Source organism: Acomys russatus, chromosome 4, assembly GCF_903995435.1.
Source record: "Acomys russatus chromosome 4, mAcoRus1.1, whole genome shotgun sequence".
Classification (NCBI taxonomy): Eukaryota; Metazoa; Chordata; class Mammalia; order Rodentia; family Muridae; genus Acomys; species Acomys russatus.
In genome coordinates this window covers 8,223,511-8,245,568 of record NC_067140.1, presented here as the reverse complement: position 1 = coordinate 8,245,568, position 22,058 = coordinate 8,223,511, and the positions used below count along the sequence as shown (strand labels likewise).

The following is a 22,058-nucleotide window of genomic DNA, read 5'->3' as shown; positions in this document are numbered from 1 at the left end:
TACACAGGGACTTGAGCATCTGCAGTTTGGTGTCTGAGGGAAGCTAGGTCCTGAAATCAAGCCCCCATGAACACTGGGCAACAACTGAACAACTGCAGGTAATGCCACTTTAAAAGACTACAGATTAAACAGTTCCAACTACATGACCTTCTGAAAAAGGCAAAATTCTGGTAGCATAAGATCATTACACACACACACATGCACACGCACACATGCATGCACATGCACATACATACACACACACACACACACACACCACATGCACCATGCACAATTAAATAGGTAGAAAGGTGCCCTCGGGCCAAGCACGGTGGTGCACAACTATAATCTCTGCTCTTGGGGAGGCAGAGGCAGGCGGATCTCTGTGAGTTCGAGGCCAGCCTGGTCTAGGACAGCCAACGCTATACAGACAAACCCTGTCTCAAAAAAAAAAAAAAAAAAAAAAAAAATCTAAAAAACCAAAGTTGTCCTCAAATTCTATTTCATTCCCATTTGCACTCGTGTACAGCATGTGCATGTCACGAATGGGCTCAGGTGGGACAGCGAAAGCATGCTGCGTGATACTATAAAGGTGGAGTTCACAGATAGTGCAACACAGGGTGAAGTCGGGTGTGATGTGTACGTCAGTCCTGGCTCAGCTGCAACAGCACATGCAGTACGCAAATGGCAATGAAATAGAATCTGAGGGCAATTTTCCACCTATTTAAGTTTGTGTGTGTATGTGTGCTTGATATGTATAGGTGCATGTGCATATGCCTCTGTGTGTGTGTGTGTGTGCATGTATGTGCACCTGTGCATGTGTGCATGCCAGCGAGTGTGTGTGTGTATGTGTGTGTGTGTGTGTGTGTGTGTGTTTGGTATTTGTAGGTATACATGCATGTGCCTGGGTGTGTGTGTGTGCACCTGTGCATGTGTGCGTGTGTGCGCACCTGTGCATGTGTGCGTGTGTGCATGTCAGTGAGTGTGTGTGTGTGTATATGTGTGTGTGTGTGTGTGCTTGGTATTTGTAGGTATACATGCATGTGCCTGGGTGTGCGTGTGCACCTGTGCATGTGTGCGTGTGTGCGCACCTGTGCATGTGTGCGTGTGTGCATGTCAGTGAGTGTGTGTGTGTGTATATGTGTGTGTGTGTGTGTGCTTGGTATTTGTAGGTATACATGCATGTGCCTGGGTGTGTGTGTGCACCTGTGCATGTGTGCGTGTGTGCGCACCTGTGCATGTGTGCGTGTGTGCATGTCAGCGAGTGTGTGTGTGTGTGTGTGTGTTATGTGTAAAGCCCCAGGGGTTCTCCTGTCTCTGTGTCCCAGGCATCGATATTATAGATGTGTATACCATTGAGTCTGACTTTTTTTTTTGGAGACAGGGTTTCACCACGGCTATCCTGTATCTCACTATATAGACCAGGCTGGCCTTGCACTCACTGAGATCCACCTGCCGCTACTTTCCTTCTTAGTGCTGGGGTCAAAGATATGTACCACCACACCTGGTTTGCTTCTTTTTTTTTTTTTTTTTCATGAGTGTGCTAGGGATCCACAGTCATGTCCTCCTGTTTGCATGGCAAACACTTGACATCTCCCAAAGCACTCCACTTACTTCTCTATAAACGTAAAACTGCTTCACATCTCAAGGTCTGTTGTTGAGAGAAAAAAGTAGTACATACTCGGTGCCTGAGTCCAGTGATTCTTTTTGCAACAGTCACTAAATTCAGGCAAGGGCTCTTTCCCTGCTGCTGTTGGGGGAGGGGGATGCTTTGTGAGTTCAAAATTCAGCCTCACCCCTAACCCCTCACTACGGCCAGGGAAGATGTTCCTGGCTGGAGGTGGAATAGAGGTCAACACTCGAGGTGCTGCTGAAGACCTCTCCCTCTCACCCACAGTAGCCCAACCCGTGGAATTCAGGAAGCTGCTAGAGCCTTGGACGAGTGCCCAGTCCATTTTTGTGTGCCTACACCCATCTGCGATGCCCTTACACATGGAAGCATGTTTTGGTACTTGTGCCGAGCACCAAATCAACCTAATTAAGGCTGATGACAAGAAGAAACTAGAGGAATGGGCAAGCCTAGGCAAAACTGATCCACAAGGGAAGTGCCGTGAGCTGGTCGGCAGTTGTTAAGTAGTTATGTTGTAGTTAGGGACTATGGAAGAGAATCAGAGCAAAGGGGTCACTGAGGAGCGCTTCAAATGCAAGCAGTGAACACGTACAATTAGTTGGCTTGGAAAAAAAAACTATTATGAGATGATATTGGATTAGGATGGGAGCCAATCTGACACCTGGCCTTATAAGAAAACAAAGAGGCCAAGAAGATGGGTAGGTTGGTAAAAAGCTTGCCACATGAGTTGAGTAAGACCTGAGTTTGGACTCCTGGCATCACTAAAAAAGCTGAGTGTGGCTGTTCATGTCTGCAACCCTAAGGCAGAGTGAGCAGAAATCAGTGGACCTCTGGAGCTCACTGGCCAGCCAGTCTAGCTCACTGGTGAGCACTGGGTTCACTGAGAGACCCAGTCTCAAAAGAGACTGTGGAGAGTGACTGAGGGCTATCTGGCCTCCACATGCACAGGCGATCCATATGTATATTCACAAACCTGTAAATACACTATACACACAAATATGTTTTAAACAAAAAGAAAGCAGAGGTGCACACAGACACAAGGAAGAAGAAGGCTTGTGAAGACAGAAGCAGAGTTCAAATCCACGCAAAAAGCGAAGGGACGCCCGAGCCACCACCAGAAGCTGGCACGGACCTCCCCTTTAGAAGCACCGAGAGTAACCAGGCCTGTCAGCATCTTCATTTTAGACGTCTAGACTTCAGACCCATGCGTCCACCATTTTAAGCCCCCAGCTTGACCTCTGATACCATAGCTGAAGAGAAAGATCACACAGCATCTTCCAAGAACACCCAGAACCCAGGACCACTGGCTGCTGCGGGAGTAGCTCCTCAGAGACCGTCCCAGAGCCCTCCCACATTTTCCAGAACATCTCCTTCAACCAGCTGTCCTCACAAAAGAAGGTTTTAACCCTTAGCTGCTAGGGTAACTGTCCTGCTAAGCCTCTCTTTGGCGGGGAGGGGGGGGGCAGGGGGGGACGACGACTTCAGAACCAGGTCTGTTAGGGAGAAAGCAGGCCTAGGGCAGTCACTCGGTCCCTGCCACTTATGAAGCCCTGTCATGTGAAAAGGTCCAGCTGTGACTAATACACCTGGTCTCCGCTTGCCCACCATTAGCCACGACCACTAGACAGGAGCCAGCTGTTGAAGCACACTGCCCAGCTATCTCCCCTCAGTGGCTCTCAGATAAAGATGGGCCCTGTTCTCTTCCCAAGGTAGCAGGCCGACACGGAGGCAGGCAGGAGGTCCCTCACCGGGTCCTTGTTCTCCTGGTCTGTCCTGGTCTCCCTGATGTCTCCATTGTAGGTGGAAGTACGCTGGTCCTCGGCTGCACTCCGCTGTTGCCACAAGATGGCCTCTCCCTCATACTCTTTGCGGTACAGGTTGGTTCTGTCTGACAGGCTGGCTCGACGCACCACCTTCCTGAGGGGGAAAGAGGAGGTTTCCTGGGAAACTGTGTCCAGGAGCCACAGGGAGGCACAGGAAGGGGCCCCTGGCTGCCTTGTACCACTCACCCACGGCTGCCTGCACTGGATGTCCTCCGGCTCAGGGACGATTTGTGCCTCAGCTGGGACTTCATGATCACATCGTGCTTGTGTTTAAGCTCCAACAGCAGAACCTTGAACTCCTCCTCCTCACACAGATCTGAAAGAGTGCAGTGGTCAGTTGCAGAAGGCAACTCCGTACCACAGGAGCCACCATGCAAACCCACCGGAAGCTCTGAGGATTTTCTGGGGGCACAGAGGGAAGGGAGAAAGCAACCTCCCACTTATTTCCTTAGGGAAGTGGGGGGATGGAAGACCTGGGCCCCCAACTCTTGAAGTTCCCAGCTAAGGGACTCACATCATGCTGGGAGATTTTGTCAACTTGACACAAACCCAGGCAATGTTCCGGAAGAGGGAATCTCAACTGAGGGGCTGCCTCCATCAGACTGTCCTGAGCACAAGTATGTGGGCATTTTCTTGATAATTATTGGTGTGGGAGGGGCCGGGCCACTGTGGGCATGTGGGCCTGGGTTATATAACAAAGCAGGGAGAACAAGACATAGGAGCAAGCCAGTAAGCAGTATTCATTCCTCCATGGCCTCTCCTTGAGCTCCTGCCTCGGGTTTCCTCAATGATGGACTGGGATGAGGAGGTGTAAGCCAAGTAAACCTTTCCCTTCCCAGGTTGCTTTTGGTCAGTGTTTTTATCACAGCAACAGAAAAGCAAACTAGGACACATAGCCTTGATGGTCTCTGGGAGAGTCATCAAGTCTCCCTGATATGAGCTTTGAGGGTAACAAGCAGATCCCTCAAGCAGGAAATGAAGTAATGATGCTGAGAAATCCCTTTAGCCCCGCTAGTCAATGCACCTAACCTCTCTATCGACCTGTCCACCTACTGGCTAACCAGGTCATCGGTCCATAGGCTCATCCCCAGCCCACCTATCTACTTAACTATCCATCCATCTACACGTTCATCCTTCATTATATCCCACGTCACATGACCTGTCTACCCTACTCATCCATCTACCCAGTCATCTATCCATCTATCTATATGTCTGTCTGTCTGTCTGTCTGTCTATCTATCTCTATGTACCTATTTACCTTCCATCTACCTATTCGTCTGTCTGTCCGTCTGTCCGGTATCTATCTATTTATCTATCTCTACGTACCTACTTACCTTCAGTATACAGCCATATGTTCCATCATCCATCTACTCATCATAAAAAAAAATTGAATGAGTATGTACATACAAAGTATGAAGCTGTCTTACCTATTGGCATCTCATCCATGGATGTTCTGGCACTGAGACTAGCTCCATGGGACACCAGCAGCTCTGCCATTGGCATCTGCAACACAGGGAAGAAGTTCATGTTTTCCAGACCCAGGACCCAGGAAGCCTAGGAGTTGGAGAGAGTACTCATGACCTCTTAGGATGGGACCCAAAGAATGGTGGAGGAAAGTTGATTGCTAAGGGGAAACCCAGTACCCTGGAGCCATGAGAGAGCCCTGTCAGATGTTATGGGTTTGGTGCCTCCTCCCTGCCTGCCTGTCTGGGTTACTACAAAGAGGAGAAGCAGGAGGAGGAGCTAGTTGTAAGTCCACAGCTGTTGGGTATCTATGAGTGGCCACACAGGCTGCAAAGGGATCTAAGAAAACACGCTAGAGAAACCGTGCAAAGCAGAAGCAAGGGGATTTCCTACTGGACAAGTTTGACTCTCATCATGTTAGGATACGACTGGTCAATGTATTTGCAACCCCTGAGCCTTCTCATCTCCCACATACTAACTGTGGCCAGCACCTTAGGTGGTTTCTTGCTTTCTTGCATCAATTGTCAGCCCAAAGGACTCACTTGTGCCTGGCTACTCTACAGTGGGTGGGAAGTACCTGTCCCCAGAAGGCTGCTGCATGCAGAGGCTCCCAGCCATCCCAATCCTTCACATCCACACGGACTCCATGGTCCAGGAGGAGTTCAGCTGCCCGCAGGTATCCATTGGCCCCAGCTATGTGTAACTGGAAGGGAGGAAAGAAGTCAGTGGTCCTAAGAGGGCTAGCTCCACATTTGGAAGCAGGGTGTCCTTTCTCACGCAAGCCTCAGAGTATCCTTGGGGGCCAGAGAATGGAAGAGAATGAGGTGACCACTCCAGGAAGGCTGCAGCGGGTTACTAAGTGTGAAAGAACGGTGGAGAGAGATGAGCTCATCACCTGAACCCCAGAGAAGGGGTCCAATATCATAATTTGAAAATATGCTTACCTATTCATTGATCTACCTTTCTTTAAAATATGGGATCTGATTGCCTTTGAATGTAGATCGGATTGAGTGACTCACTTCCAACCAAGAGGATATTACAAAGTGGCATCAGGGTATGGTTTCTGAGGCTGGGGCGCGAAAGGTATGGCTGCTTCTCCCTTATGCTCACTCAGGTTCATCTGGGAGGAGACAGCCACCTCAGGTAGCCCTGAGGAGAAGTTATAAGGAGGCAAGAAACTGAGGCCTGCTACCAACCAACCATACTAATGTCAGCTGTGTGAGGGAGCCACCATGAAGGAGACCAACGTCACACGTGACTGCAGCCCTGGCCTCATGGGAAATGCCAAGTCAGAGTCACCCAGCTAAGCAGTGTTTACTCTGAAGGATCTACCATGTAGGGCTGATTGTTATGCAGAAATAAATAATTGATGGGAAGACTCACACTGCTTGTGCTGTTTCAACTAGTTTACTCATCCATCCATCCATCTATCCATCCATCCATCCATCCATCTATCCATCCATCCATCCATCTATTCATCCATCCATTCATTCATTCCTCCATTTGCTCATCATTCATTCTTCTATTTGTTCAGTTAGTCAGTCAATGAGAATGGTCTCATCCTGTAGCCCAAGATAGTCTCAACTTGCAATTGTTTTATAAGTATCATCTGTCCCCTGCCTCCTGTGCCCTCAACCTGCCTCAGTGTTATAAGTACTAAGATTCCAAGTATGAGCCATCACTGTGGCCGAGAGCTTAACTCTTCCATCCAGCACCATTCAAGGCTGCCTGTCATGGCTGCCCCCACGTAGACCTTAGCGTCTCCACTTGTTCAGTCACTCAGAAAAGAAAATGCTTAGCACTGGGGTGGTGAGCGTGATGGCAGGAATGCCGTGAGAGGGAGAGAAGGAAGGAGAAGGAGGTGAGACAAGGAGAAGCCACTGTTCTGCCACAGAGGGGACAGAAGCGACAGTCTACAGAGGCCGGCTGAAGACTGCCTGGGAATGAGCCAGAGGATGGAAAGGGTTTGGGGTCTGCGATGGAAGTCACTGAAACAGATAAGTCATGGCTCAAGTTAGGACGTGGCCCTGATGGTCACATGTTTCCTCCATGGTGATGGGGGAGGGGAGGGTTGCTCCAAAGTCCCAATAAGGGCAGGTTCCCTTTTCTAGTTTTCAGAGCAAATCTACTGTATGTTAGGTAGCCCATACAGATCAGTATAATTATCTGATTTATACGTCTGATGCTTGCCAGTTGTGGGGAATGAAACCTTGCCGGCCAGGCAGATACCTCAAGGCACAGGGTCACAGCAGGTACTAAGCCAGGAAACAACAAGTATGACTCATATAGGGGCATTGCTAATGAGAAAGAGGGTTGGTAGAGCCAGCATGGTGGCTCTTGCCTGCAGTCCCGCCACTTGGAGGCAGAAGGATCAAGGGGCCCATCATTGGTCTGGGCTGTATAGCGAGACCCTGTCTCAAAAACAAACACATAAGGGCTAGGGATATATTTCAGAAGTATAGCATTTGCCTATGAACATGAAGAGATAGAGACAGAGATGGAGTCAAAGACAGAGACAGGAAGGAAACTGTTATCAGAATATACTGAGTTTTCAGACTGTATTCAACACCTGCCGAGTGCCATTCAATACTCCCAGTTGTCCTGTGAGAAAGACACTATTACCTCCAGCTTTCTAGAAAGGCTTGGTACGTGCCCAGCTCAGGTGACTGAGGTCATCGTAAAAAGCTAGCAGCATTCAGTATCACTACCTGACCCTATTCTTCCATGAGGCGCTCAGCAGAAGATCTAAGCATGGACTTGTCAAACAGTAGTGGACATGAGGCAGAGGTCAGAGGTCACAGTTCAAGAGTAAGTGAGAAGCCCCACCAACAAGTCTGGGGCCCCAAGTCAGCTCTAAGTATAATGAAGTGAAGAACTCTGGCTGTTGAACTTGAGTCCTTGAGCCCTAGATGCCCATGACCTGCAAGGAGCCTAAGCCTACGACAGCGCCCAGACCTTGAAGTGGGGACCTCCATAGCCGTAGTTCAGTTTTCAGCTTAGAGACTGCAGAAGCAGACCCTCCCCAGACCTGAGCTTCCACTGTTGAGAGCCTGGAGTAGAGGAGGAGGTTTCCTCAGAGAAAGCTGGGTTCGGTGGTGCTAACCAGGTGGTTCTGAGAAAGAGGAAGATTTCGCCGTTTATCTCTCCAGGAACCAGTAAAGCATGCAGCACAGAGGAGGTCCTTATCACTATGTGTTGACTGGGTGGATAAATGGGTAGACAGATGGACAGATGGACAGATGGATGGAGTGACTGATGGGATCTATTACAGTGAATGAGAAGGGCTGTGATTTGTGAAGACACAGGAGGCAGGGGACAGGTGACACAAAGCAAGAATATGTGGCTGAGTGGCAAATGGTAGTGCTTGGGGAGAGTGTAGGAACTGCCATGGACACAGCACAGGTGGACATTAGAGCCAAGCCCCAGAGCTCCTGACTCCTATTCCCAGATAAGGATGGCTGGACCCTGAGCCTTGCCCTGGCACATCCACGAGCAGCAGGGGGTCGCCCACGGTCACTCCTGTGTAGGTTCTTCACCCTACCAGGACCCAGACCCGATTCTGTCCTAGTTGGTCTTGGTTCTGCTACGTGTCTCCAACCCAAACCAGGCTGGCCCATCTCCTCACCAGCGTGGCACCCTGGCCGTCTATCCAGTCAAGATCCTGGCCCGCTGCGATCATGCAGTGGATGTCTGATATCATCTTCTGCTCGGGAGCTGCCCGCATCTCATTGATCTTCTCCTGGGTGATGCCTGCACAGAGGTCAGAGGTCAATGTCAGGTCTGGGTCCCAAGCAGAGAGGGCAAGGCAGAAAGGGAAGGCGTGGCTCCTACTCCCCAGAGACCGCCGGTCACCCAGTGCACAGATATGCCCAAGATCAATGTCCCCATTTGTGTTGAACACAAATACCATGGGTTAACTCACAGGACAAAGGTCGCTCCTTCCTGGCACCTAGTAGGCTTTTTACTAACCTTACTCACTGTATGCATGCTGTTCTGCCCGCTAAGTTGGAGCTCATCCCTGCTCACCTCCAGTTGCCCCAGCTGCTGCCCTCTCACTTCTAGTTTCCTCAATCGCTGCTCTGCCTCATTCTTTAGGTGTTGACCTATGTCATCTCCCCAGCTGGTGGCACTGGCTACCTTTTCTGACTGGGGTCTGTTGGTTTCTTTTCTCTCATATCCCACTATGTTTTCGGCACCATAGGTGATAGTTAATAAATTATTTGTATAAGAATGACTAAATCAGGCTAGAGAGATGGCTCAGAGGTTAAGAGCACTGACTGCTCTTCTAGAGGTCCTGAGTTGAGCTCCCAGCAACCACATGGTGGCTCACAACCATCCCTAATGAGATCTGATGCCCTCTTCTGGTGGGCAGGTGTACATGCAGACAGAGCACTATATACTTAATAAATAAATAAATCTTTCCCAAAAAAATGATTAAATCAGTGAAGATATTACTTTTAAATAGAGAGTTGAGGAAGGAGCTAGAAAAGCCCACAAAGACTTTTGCTTTTTGTTTTCTGAGAGGGGGGTCTCACTCTGTATCCCAGACTTTCCTCAGTCTTGTGACAATTCTCCTGCCTCAGCCTCCGATTGCTAGGATTACAGGCATGAGCCATTTCAGCTCCAAGGAGACATTTATAGCCCAAATCTCTGGCTAACAAAAGTGTGTCTGTTAGTGGTGGCTACGTAAGGGGAGAATACCATGGCCCACTAAAAAGAAAAAACAAAACAAACTAACTAACTAAAAACATGGGATCACGTTCCCTTGGGTAGAATTTGGGGCAATCTGTAAACTTAACAGGATTAAAAAAAAAAAGGTTACATGCCTATTTTTGACTAACCTTTATATAAGTTAGTATTTCCTGCCATCAGAACAATTTGCAATGCCCGTGAGCTTGTGGCCAACAGAAACATGGAGTAATTTCATACCACACATCATCTGATCCTTGAAAGAATTAATGGCTTCTATGTAGCACATTTTAAAATATTTTGGTAGCTATGTTGAAAGATGACCTAGTCGCTTCCTTTATACTCCAATGGCTTTATAACTCCACTGGAACAAAAGTTATTTACAATTTTCTTTCTTTCTTTCTTTCTTTCTTTCTTTCTTTCTTTTTTTTTTTTTTTTTTTTTAATTTTTCAAGATGGAGTCTCTTTGTGTTAGCCCTTGGCTATCCTAGACTAGCTTTGTAGACCAGGCTGGCCTCGAACTCACAGCAATCCAACTGCCTCTGCCTCCTGAGTGCTGGGATTAAAGGCATGTGCCACCACCACCCAGGCCTAAAACTTTCTACAGGAAACTAATGGGGGGAAGTGAAGGTGCCAGGGAGTAAGGAAGTGAAATCAAGAGTTGCCCACAGAGATCTGGGGAAGAAAGTACAATGAAGACCTGGCAGGACCTTGGGCCACAGCTACAGGTCAGGATTTAAGACCTTTTATTCAAGAGGTTGCTTCACAGTATGCGCAGAGGGAGCTAGGACTGGCAGGTGTCTCCCATTGCTACACGCATGTCCCTCTAAAGCTCATTTCGAGCCAAGAATAGCCCACATCTTGTTTATCTGGGCCCCTGGCAGCCAGCTTGGTGCCTGGCACCGAGCAGCACCACAAATGTTCTTGACTTCTTCCCATGTTCCCAAATGGGGACACATCTTTACGGCGAGTGTCGGCTGAATTGAATTGTCACAGCTGACGAATAGGAGAGGGGGCCAGCTGAGGCCGCCCGCGTGTGTGGGTGACAGGGAGAACAATATCTCCCTCCAGGCGGCATGTGTTCTGAGGCCCTCTCGTGTCCCTATCTTTTAGTCATTCAGATGACAATAATAACAAGGACCTGTCCCAGTTACCGGGAGCTGAGCACGAGGCTGGCAGGTACACAGCCAGCTAATGTGCCGTTCCCATCCACGGAAACCACGCTCGCTGCAGTACCTCACTGTGCCCACGGTACAACACAACTGCTCCCCCTTGCCTTGGTACGCCATGCAGGTCTCAATGACATCCAGGGTGGGCTCATCCTCGCAGAGGTCGTATGGCATGTTCCCATCAGAGTTGACAGCAAGCAAGTCAGCCCCACTGCAGAGAAAGGGTCAGAGTGAGAGCCAAGAAGGCGTGTCTGGGTTGGTCTGGCTGCTCCCGTCCTCTGGTTTCCCATCCACAGCCTCACTGTACTGCCCAGCAGCCGTGACCCTACTGAAGTGTACGCCCCCTGATAAATGATGCTCTTCCCACCCCCCCCACCAAGTGTTTCCCAATCTCAAGGTCCCAACAGGGAGGGACCAAGGACTCAGATGAGCTCCATGAGCAGACAGGCACTTCCGGACAGATGACAAAGCCCTCTCTGGCAACAATAATAAAAAGGACATAGGGGCTGGAGAGATGCCTCAGAGGTTAAGAGCACTGACTGCTCTTCCAGAGGTCCTGAGTTCAATTCTCAGCAACCACATGGTGGCTCACAACCATCTATAATGTGATCTGATGTGCACTGTATACATAATAAATAAACAAATCTTTAAAAAAAAAATAAGAAATAAAAAAAATAAAAAGGACATAAACAGGAGCAGGACTTCTTGCCTGTCTGCTACCTGCTTGAAACTGGGCTAGAGGCAAGTCCTTTGCACACATTATCTTAGGGCGTCTTCCCGAGGGGTGCTACTGTGGGCCTCGCCTCACTCGAGAGGAGACAGTGACCCAGAAAGGTTCAATCATGCCACACAGCTTGGATATGACACGGTCAAGATCCAAAGCCAGGTCTCTCACAGGTCAGCCTTTTTTTACTCCATGCTCTATGCCAGCCTTCGCCGGGCATAGAGCCGGCGAAGCATGTTTCTCCGCTTTGAATCCCTTCCACAAAGAGTTGACCAAGCTATGGGCAGAACAGAGCCTGGGGTATCCTGGAAGAACTCTGCCTTCAGGCCAGCAGCACCTGGGCTGGGTTGTTCTAACCTGGCATGACCTAGAATTGCTTAGTAAGCGTCTCAGTGAAGCCTTGTCTAGATCTGCTTGGCCTGTGGGCACATCTATGGGGGATCATCTTGATGGTTTTCACTGACATTTGAAGACTCAGCCTGAAAGTGAGCGGCATCATCCCTGGGGTTGCGGCCCTGGCCTGTGTAAGATAAGGCTAAGGGAGAGTGCTAAGCAACAGGTGCTTCCTCTCTGTCCTTGACTGTGTGTGACTAGCTGCTTCAACTCCCTGCCTTGATTTCCCCAACATGAAGGACTATAGCCTGGAACTGTAAGCCACTGAATAAATCCTTTCTTCCATAGGTTGTGTCCTGCCAGGGTGTTTATCCCAGCCACAGAGACTAGAGAGGTTCCCAGGTGTGGCGGTGGGACACAGTATGGCAGAAATACCTGGGGAGCCACAGCAATGAAATGCAGCTCCATGAATTGTCTCCCCCACCTTAAAAGAACCCCGGAGGCCTGGGAACATGTATTTTATACTTGTGCTTTCGGTGACTGCAATACAGCCAGGTTGGCACCGTTGCCCCTGCCCTTGAGGACCTCCCGGGAGATGCCTGGTGGGTCTGTGATGATCTGCCAAGACCTGTGCCAGTGGTCACCTGCTCTCCATCTCTTGTACTGACTCCCCGCACTCAGTCTCTAGGACCCCCACCCACGAATGTTGCTTTCCTGCCCACATGCCCAGTGCCTGGCACAGGTCAGGATGTAAAATGAAAGGAGAACTGGGAACACAGTAGGTAAATCCCTTTTAAAAACATCTGGGTATATTCCCAAAGGAATGGGAAGCGAGGTCATGTGCACAGCAGCCAAAGGGTAGCAGCACCCAGCATCCATCAATGGACAAATGAATAAACGCTCTGATTCTGGAACCTCTACAATATGGATGAACCTTAAGGACGTTGTGCTAAGTGAAATAATCCAGTCATGGAAAGATAAACATTATTTGTACTTAAATAAGCTGCCGCACAGAGAGAGGCAGAGAGAGCACTAGTCTGGGGGTGAGTGTGGGGTGGGCACAGATGGGGACGGGAGGGGACAGGATGGTCATCATCAATGGCTGTGGGCTGTGCAAGGGGAAGCAAGTTCCGGAGATGACAATTCACAGCAAGGCAGATGTATGAAATAACACGGGCTGTACACTTAAAAACGGCAAAAAGTGTAAATTGTACACTGTTGGCATTTTAACACAAAAACCGCAAGAAGAGTAAAAGTTGTAAACAAAAGAGACAGCGTTAAAAAAAAAGACTGAGAAATGAAGAGTGAAGAAGAGAAAGAGACAGGAAACAGTAAAGACACAGAGATAGAGAAAGGGAATTTAGGGGAGGAAAATAGAAAGGAGAGAATTGATGGTCAGGGAAGGGGAGGAGATGGAGAGAGAACGGAAGAGCCTGGAGGGAGGAAAGGAGGACAGATGCACATAAAAACCTTCACCCTTGGAGGGGACCAGGACGGCAGGCTGCCCCGGGAGGGATGCACATAAAAACCCACCACCCGTGGAGGGGACTGGGGAGCGGCAGGCTGCCCCGGGAGGGAGGGGCACGTACTACTGAACGAGGATCTTCACCAGGTTGATGTGGCCACAGGTGGCTGCAGCGTGCAAAGGCGTCCACAACTCGTTGTCCTTGGCGTTCACGTTTGCGCCGTGGGAAAGCAGCAGCTTGACAATGTCTTCAAAGTTGTCAATGCAGCACTGGGAGGGACACAGAGGCAGAGTGAGGCCAGGCATGGCTCAGAGGCCTGCTGGGGACACCCCACACTCCCCGCAAGAGACCATGTTGTTGCCTCCATGTTGTAAGTACTGCCCATGAAATTTGGGCAAGGCACTTTACCTCTTGGAGAAATTAATAACGTGCAAGATAAAAATAGTCTCAGCGAACAGCCCAGTCAGCTAGCTATAAAGTGTTTTTATGAGCACTAGTGGAACTGCATACAATTTGAATGAGCCTTTAAAATCCCAGCTTTCTCCAGGCAACATCTTAAGGGGACTCTTAAATTACCCTTTGGCTCGAGCAGGATTGCTCAGGTGTGTTTGGGGTCTGTGGCCACACCCTCCTTTGGGGGCAGTGGCCTCTGAGGTATGGCCCTGTAGCACTGTTTGAACCCTTTAAGGATTTGTGACCTGGGAATGCAAATTTTGCAGAGATCCCCAAGTGACTATGACTCCTCCCAGTGGGTCCTGGGGGCCGTGGCACAGTTACTTTGAGGAGATGGCCTGTGTGTGCTCCTACCTTGGTGGAGTTGTGGGCATAGCGAGGTGGGAGGGTCCAGTCCTGCAGCTTCCCCAAGAGAACACACAGGCCCCAGGGTCAGAGAATGAAAGACTCACCAAGGGACACAGCCTCATCAAGGGAAAATAGGGGTGGGGACAGAGGATGGTGTCAGTGGCCACTCTGCAGGTGTATCAGGGCACATGAGCTCACCTTTGCAGCCCAGGTAAGCCAGGTTTGGTGTTCAGGGCAATGGGGGCGGGGGGGCGGCGGCGTGGGTTAACCGTACTCATAAAAGGAACATACCTGACTTGCTTATTCAAGCAACAACAACAAAATTTTTTTCACTCTGCTGGTTCTGTGTGGAGGACTCTGTGTGTGTGTGTGTGTGTGTGTGTGTGTGTGTGTGTGTGTGTGTGTAAGCTTGTGCAAGGGTACACACCCACATTAAGACATGAAGGCCAACAGAAAGCTCAGGGGCACCTATGTAAGCCCACTGACTCGCCCCCCCCCCCCCCCCCACCGCCGAGGTGGGTATGGGGTGGGGCACCACCACAGCTCCCAGCATATCCCCAGCCAGCCAGGACTCTGCGGGAGAATTAACATGAAGTAAAGGAACAGTCATGCGTACAGATGGTGCCAGAGAGCCAGTTCTTCCTGCCAGCTGGTCTAGCATGGCCAGGTCTGAAGGTACTTTTTCTGGATAGACAAAGCTGTACTGTTTTAGGTGGGCAGGAGAACCATGCAGTAGCATAACACAGCCACTAGAGGGAGACACGGGCACTAGAGCCCGGCATAGGTAGAAGGGAAGGAAGACCTGTGTGGGCAGTCCTCTCATCTCCTCCCCTCACCCCCCACCCCAGTAAAGAGACAAGTGGACCAGGGGGACTGCATACCCAGACCTGTGGAGTCTTGTGGGAGTGATCCAAGGGCTGGTTCAGGGGTGCACATGTGTGTGTGTGTGTGTGTGTGTGTGTGTGTGTGTGTGTGTGTAGGGAGCAGGTCCTGCAGTCACCCTGGAACCATGGCGGGAAGCGGCACCTGCAGTAGGCTGATTCCTTCTGCCTCTTCACTTCCCACATCCAATACAGAGGCGGCTGAGCGTTTGTCTCCCAAGTGTCTGTCCCCATCCCTGCTGCTCAGGGCACACTGCATCATCTCTACCTCCAGATGCCCTCTGCTTTGCTGTGTCTAGTCTTGCAGCTTGACGTCTGCAAACCTCAGAAGGTTCGCCACGTCCAAGTGAAACAGACCTGTACTCCGTGGCTAGCCTTGGGAGGCTCTGCAAGTGCCTTCCATGTTGTGTGTAGTAGTAACACGTAGCTGGGTGGTCACAGAATGCCACCCAGCTTTGGGAAGACTTACTAGAGCCAGGCACCAGGCTTCTTCGCTTTGGCCATTCACAGCAGCATTTAACCCTTGAAAAAGGCCTGGAGGGGGGGGGGGTTGTCTTCTCCCAACTGACCCAAAGAAGCACAAAGTCACACACACACATAGGAAGAAACAGACTCAGTCATGATTACGTCATGCACATCCAACACTCTCAGGACTAGAAAGTGAAGGCAGAAAAATCAGAGCTCAGAGTCACATAGCAAGATCCTACGAAAGTTAATCAAATAATAAATAAATAAATAATAAAAACACACGGTACTCACACAAGAACAAGATCAGTCCTCACAGATTAAAAGTCAAACAGCCTGATTCCAAAGGTCCTGTTCTCAACCTGGCCAGTCCTAATTACTCCCTCAAATTCAAACTTGGAAGACTGAGCTGCTTTCTCTTGCCTCTATGGGCGACCCTTCCGCCCTAAATGCTGTTCCTTTTCTTTCTGCCAACCTCTTACTCACACGCATACAATATGCATACTCCAACACTTCCTTCAGGCCCCAGCTCAGGTGTCCTTCCTCTTGGAAGCCTGTCTCGGTTCTCCTTTGAGGCATGTCACTGGCTCCCAGTTTCAAGTTGCACAGACGCCTCTGCTTCCAGCGTGTGAACGCTGACCACACTCCGTTACCTCAGCTTGTTATTTCTATGCCTGTGGTCACATCACACCACCCAGTCCGTAAGCGCAGAGGTTTCTTAACTCCCTGACCCCAGCAGATCACCGGACACAAGGGCGGGTGAGCGCAAAAGGGGACTGTTGAATGAACGAGAGTCGGCCTCCTAAGCACCGTCCCCAGATGGAGCCCAAGGTAAGTGTGGCAGTGGTGGTAGCGTTAAGGGGTGAGTCCTGCTCAGCTTAGCTCAGACTCTGGGGAGTTTTTACCTCTTCGTGTGCTGCCAGGGGCCCAGTGGTCCCCAAGAGATGCTGGACCTGAGGAAGTCATGTGATCAGCAAGGAAGAATAGGAGGTGGGGTGGTGGGAAATGGAAGAAATCCCAAACCCAAGGGAGAGCCCCCCCAAAAACGCTTATGAAGGACATGATAACGCCTATAGCAAGCTCCTGGGACTCTGCTAGCCACTGTACCCACACAGTCAAGGCTACTGTTGTTAACCTTGGCTCTAGGTCACCATTTGACCTAGAACCCAGAGAGTTCACATCTGACATGGCCCATCCATATTTAAATTCACTAAAACTAAGTAAGAGTTAGAATCCATTTCCTATCACATTAGCCACAGGACTCTGGGGGCTCCTATGCTGGTCCACACAGACACGTGGAACATTTATTCCCACCTTTGTGGAAAGTTCAAGAGACTAGAGGTGCCCCTGAGCCTTTCTCAAGATGTAAATAACAGTGCTTCAGAGCGTGACTATGAAAATGATGAGCCGTCACTGAAGTGTTTGGTGAAGGAGTCACACGATAAACTGCAGTCATAGCTCAAAACTTCTAAAAAAAAAGATTTAAAAAAATAATTATAGGTATATGTTTGTATATATGTAGGCGTGTGTGTGTGTGTGTGTGTGTGTGTCTGTGTGTGTGTGTGTGTGTGTGTGTACATGCAGATGCTCAGGGAGGCCAGCAGAGGGCGCCAGATTCCCTGGAGCTGGGAGACACAGGCGGTGGTGAGCCTGACAGGGACTTAGGAACTGAACTCGGGTCCTCTGCAAGAGTAGTGTGTGCTCTTAGCTGTGGGGCCTTCTCACCAGCCTGATGACGCCACCGTCTGGGGTAAGTGTTGCTCGCAAAAGTTTTACAGCTGCTCATTTAATTCTCTCTACAGCCCAAGGGAGAGATACTATTTCCCTTTCACAAGTGAGGAAACTGAGGCGTGGAGAGCTTAAGAGCTGGTCCAAGGTCAAGAGCAAACGCGTGACAGTTCCAGGCCTCACGTCTGACTGTCCTTACAGCTATCCTGTAGTTATGTCCTTGGCTATTGGGCGCTGCCCACCTCAGAGATTGCCTTCTAGGTCTCAAATCCATGGTAGACTAAGGATTTGGCCTCTGAGCACCTTCAGCATTCCAGAACAAATGAAGTTGGGGTTTGGGGGATTTTCCATGGGCAAGACCCAGTGATGTTACTGAGACAATTGCCTAAGTGTGGGTAGGCCCTGGCGGTCAGTAAGGGCCAAGGGAACATGCAGACAGCCCTCAGGCTCAGAGCTGAAGGTTGTAGGCAGGGCCGTGTCCCAGTATTTCTTAAATTTGTTTTTGAGACAGGGTTTCTCTGTGTCGCCCTGGCTATCCTCACTGGCCTCAAACTCATGGAGATCCGCCTACCTCTGCCTCCCGAGTGCTGGGATTAAAGGCATGCGCCACCACACCAGGCTGTGTCCCCGCATCTTATGGGTATAGCCTAATGAGGTTTGTCTCTGTCTGTGGGGTTCCGGGTGTCTGGCTCCTCCCCACGAAGCTGCACTTAAGTCCCTCTGCTCAGAAACTCAGGCGATGGCACAGGGAAGGACCAGTGTGGCCCAGCCACTTATTCAGTGTGTACATACTGAGTGCCTACTGTATGTAAGCTTGGGGGAAATTGCTGGAACACGACAGTGGGCAGAAGATGAAGGCTGTGCTGTGGCGAGGCTGGGAGGCTGGGATGAGAGGCATCCTCAGAGTGCCACACGAGTGCTAACTGATCAGAGAGGAGGGGTCACTTGGAAGGATAGAGAGGCTCTGTCTCAACCCACTCTCAAGCGCTTCCCGGGGGGGGGGGTGGGGGGCAGGAAGCAGTGAGCACATACGGAGCAACTTAAAGCGAACGATGGGGTGGACCTGACAGGCAGGGACCAGGCCTGGGAGCTGGGGGGAGGGGCAGAGACTGGACAGATCAGGCCCCAAGGGTCTTGTGCAGAACAACCCATGTTTTTTCTTTAGTCTCAGCATTAGGTAGGAGACACCATGGGGCTTTAAACGCAAGCAAACTTTCAGCTTTTGGGGAAAGAATTACAGCAAGACTGGGCTGAACATTGGCGGGGGGGGGGGGGGCTAGCTAGAAGGCTGTGAAGACAAAGCTTCTGTGTGGGTGGTGACAGCCAAGGCTGTCCCCAGGCAGGGAAGGCTGATACCACACTCCCTTGAAAGGGACACGTGTTTGATAGCATGCGCTTCATGGCCATAGTTCTTGGCCACGTGACTGTAGACAACACAACAGTCAATTGGCTTTGTCCTCAGGGATGTCCCGGTGACTGGGAATGCGCTCTGTCGATGCTCAGCTTCTACACGGGTTTTCCCTGCTGGCTGTGAGGACACAGTGAACAAAGCCCCCTGTCCTCAAAGCCTGGCACTGTGTGCATGTGTATGTGCACCCAGGGGCTCTGAGGGCCTGTTTGTGACAGACACAGGCATCTCCAAAGGACAAAAGGCCTTTCAGCTGGGCTCTCTGTGCTCTTGTCTCATCGTCCCCTCGTCCCTGAGGGTTTGGGGTACCAGTTATCAGGAAGCAAGCAGAGAGGCTGGGGATCCTGAGTGGCCAGCTTACCTGGTGCAAGGCTGTGAGTCCGTCTTCGTTACACAAGTCAGGGCTAACCTTGTTCTTCAGGAAGTAGCGGACTGCAAGAAGAAGGGACAGGAGTGAGGTTCCTGTCACACTCTTGCGGGAACCCAGCAAGGTTGCACCCTCTCCCAGACCCCAACACAAATGGTCTTGCTTGCTCCCCAACAGAAGGACAATGAGATGTTAACAGCACCCCCCATTTCACAGATGAGGAAAGTGAGGCACATAACTTAGGTCTTTGGTCTAGGATTTCCAAGAGGTACCTGTCTTTTTGTTTTTTTGGGTTTTATTTGTTTGTTTGTTTGTTTTTGTTTGTTTTGTTTTGTTTTTTTGAGACAAGGTTTCTCTGTGTAACAGCTCTGACTGTCCTGGAACTCGCTCTGTAGTCCAGGCTAGCCTCAGACTACCAGAGATCCACCTGCCTCTGCCTCCCAAGTGGTGGGATTAAAGGCATGCGCCACCACTGCCTGACCAAGAAGTACCTGTCTTATCCTAGGTCCCACATACAGGGGCTGACAACTGTCCACATCTTCCTTAGGGCCAGTCAGTGACCTGAGCACTTTGGGGGTTTGTTTTTGGCAGTGCTGGGGATGAGACCTTGTGCGAGGCAAGTGTTCAACCTCTGAGCTATACCTCTGTCTCGCCTTTTTTTTTTTTAAGAGAAAGTTTTGCTAAGTAGCCCAGGCTAGCCTGGAACTTGCTATGTAACCCAAGGAGAACTCAAACTTACAATCCTTCTGCCTCAGCTTCTCTCCAGAAGAGCTGGATCAGAGGAGGTGCCACTACTCCTGGCTGAGCTGAGAGGCTGCCTCCGTTTTCTCATCTGAAGAGTAGGAATGATGCTGACACCACCATACATGGGGGTCATGTGACATCAATCGGGGACTCGGCGTAGCACATGGTTTGTAGGTGTCTCTGGCTATGCCTGGTTTTATTAGCCTAGCTGTATCCTGCACTCATGATGGCTTACCAATGGGTGTCAAATGCCTTCTTTGGCTCTACTGAGCCTTTGGGAAGGGTGGTAGAGGTTTTACTGTCCCCTGTCCTAGACTTTAGGTACCCACATTCCCCATTTCTCTCTCCCCGCTTACCCTCTCTCTCCCTTCCCTCCCGCCTCCGCGCACGTGTGTGTGTGTGTGTGTGTGTGTGTGTGTGTGTGTGTGTTCAAAGGTGGTGAGTGATCTTGGAAGCTAGGAAAACCAGAGTATACAAATAGCATTAGAGAGCTTCTTTTCTGTCTCTTCAGTGTCCTTTCTCTTTACCCTGTCCTATCCAGGGTCTCAATGTCAGCTAGAAGCCATGTGCAAAGGATAAAAAGGAGCGGCTAGCGTGTCTGTCAGCAGTCAGGGCCTCCCCCCTGCTCAGCACAGAGGGATTCCCTCTGTCCAGCCTTCAACTATGCCTTTGTCCATGGAGGGAGCCAGCCATGGGGCTGACAGGCAGAGTCCACTGGAGCCCACAGCCCTCTCTTCTAGATCTTCTACTGTCTAAGTGGCCCTAGTCAGCAGGGATGCTCTGCCTCCAGCTTGCCTAGGCTGAGCAGTGAGTAAGCAAGTGCAAGTCTGGACCAGAGGACAGGACAAAGGGCAGTTGTCTGAGGACATGTAGGTATGCTGCTTTGTGGAAAGGCCACTGTCATGGTGGGAGGAGCAGGCTGGCCATGCCCTGGTGAGCTTTCTCCCATCCATACTACCATAAGCCACAGCCGCATACCAAGCACCCAAGGTAGCCACTATCTCCTGTCAGTGGCTCATGTAGCCAGGCCTAAGGGAGTCTCCTCAACAATGCAGCTCTGGTGGAGGGAACAGGTGAGGGGAGAGCTGTGTGGCACTCTGCACGGCCACAGTCAATCAACAGCCTCAAAGGTGCCAGGGAAAAGACAGGGATAGAGATTGGGGCAGCCTTCAAGTTCCCAGGAGCAGGGGTCGGGGCAGCTGCTCTGCTCCAACCTCACAGACCCTACCCCTAGACCACAGCTCACTGCACCCTGGCCTCAGCGTGGACAGAAATCTGTGTGAAGGGCAAGCTGGGGCCTCGACTCAGCAAGGAAGTGTCTCCAGCAGACTTGCCCCAGATGCACTACTCCCGGGGCATGTTTGTGACAGGACTTGGCCCAGCCCCAGTTGGAGCCTTCTGCTGCTTGGTCCCTTATGGAGCCACAAGCCACATCTGGCTGCTGTGACTATTTAAATTGCAATCAATAGGCACGTAAACCGCAGTGGCCACCACACTGCCCAGCAGCCACATGTGGCACACCGTAGAGAGAATAGAAGTCAAGCGTGCCTAGCTTCATAGGACTTTCTAGGGGACATTGCAGCTTTCAGGAATTGCAACTGGAACTCGGCCTCATCACAAAACGCCCAAGCCCTCTCCGCTACAGCATCCTCCACCCCTGCCTAGGATACAATGTCTTGCATAATGCAATCCCGGCTTGCAGGTCACTGCCTTGCCCAATTCCATGGGGCACCATTCACACTGTGGTTTGAAGTCCTGCTCCTTCTGAAGATGTGCACTGAAGGGTTTGTGAGCTAACCCTGTCTGTCTGCCTCTCCAACCTCCGTTTCTTAAGCTTCTAACATTTTCTGCGACAGCGGTTTGTGTCAGCTACAATAATCACACTTCCTCCGGCCTCTGAGCTTCTGCACTGCCTATTCTCGTTGTGCGGAAGACTCGACTACTACCTGTCCACCCATGCATATACCCGCCAACCCAGGCATCCATCCATGCACCCAGTCATGCATCCATCGAACCATCTTCTAGGCACTCTCCCAAACCCCAGTCATGCATCCATCTTCTAGGCACTCTCCCAAACAGGCATCTGAGCATGTGTGCAGTGGTATACATACACGCATGCCTGTGCACACACATGTGCCTCCTTTCTCGTCATTTAGGTCTCATTCAAACTCCCTAGTCTCTTCCCGCTATGCACAGTCATGTGTCCCAGCATCTCATGGACAACCACATTACAGCCTCGCCTGCATAACTTGGGTAACTACAGGCCTCGCATCTTTCTGCCTGCTGAACTCTAGGCCCCAGGAGGCACGAGTGTAGCCTGGGGTTTATGACTCTATGACTCTAAAGCCGGACACACAGTGAACCCTCAGGAATTCCTTCTTCCAGTG

The 22,058-nt window shown here is 50.5% G+C and overlaps 1 protein-coding gene across 2 annotated transcripts in view; it reads right to left on the bottom strand.

The window, feature by feature from the left end:
• The window catches only part of Ppp1r16b (protein phosphatase 1 regulatory subunit 16B), a 93,714-nt gene that overhangs the window by 2,326 nt on the left and 69,330 nt on the right, over positions 1-22,058 (bottom strand). The window contains exons 3-10 of one of the 2 annotated variants that reach the window (XM_051143695.1): positions 18,922-18,992; positions 13,401-13,546; positions 10,862-10,965; positions 8,522-8,646; positions 5,474-5,599; positions 4,860-4,935; positions 3,619-3,748; positions 3,358-3,526 (exon numbers count right to left, since the gene is read on the bottom strand). In XM_051143695.1, the coding sequence (XP_050999652.1) occupies positions 3,358-3,526; positions 3,619-3,748; positions 4,860-4,935; positions 5,474-5,599; positions 8,522-8,646; positions 10,862-10,965; positions 13,401-13,546; positions 18,922-18,992 (947 nt within the window). The remainder of the gene's footprint in view (positions 1-3,357; positions 3,527-3,618; positions 3,749-4,859; positions 4,936-5,473; positions 5,600-8,521; positions 8,647-10,861; positions 10,966-13,400; positions 13,547-18,921; positions 18,993-22,058) is intronic. The other variant, XM_051143696.1, reaches the window with a different exon arrangement.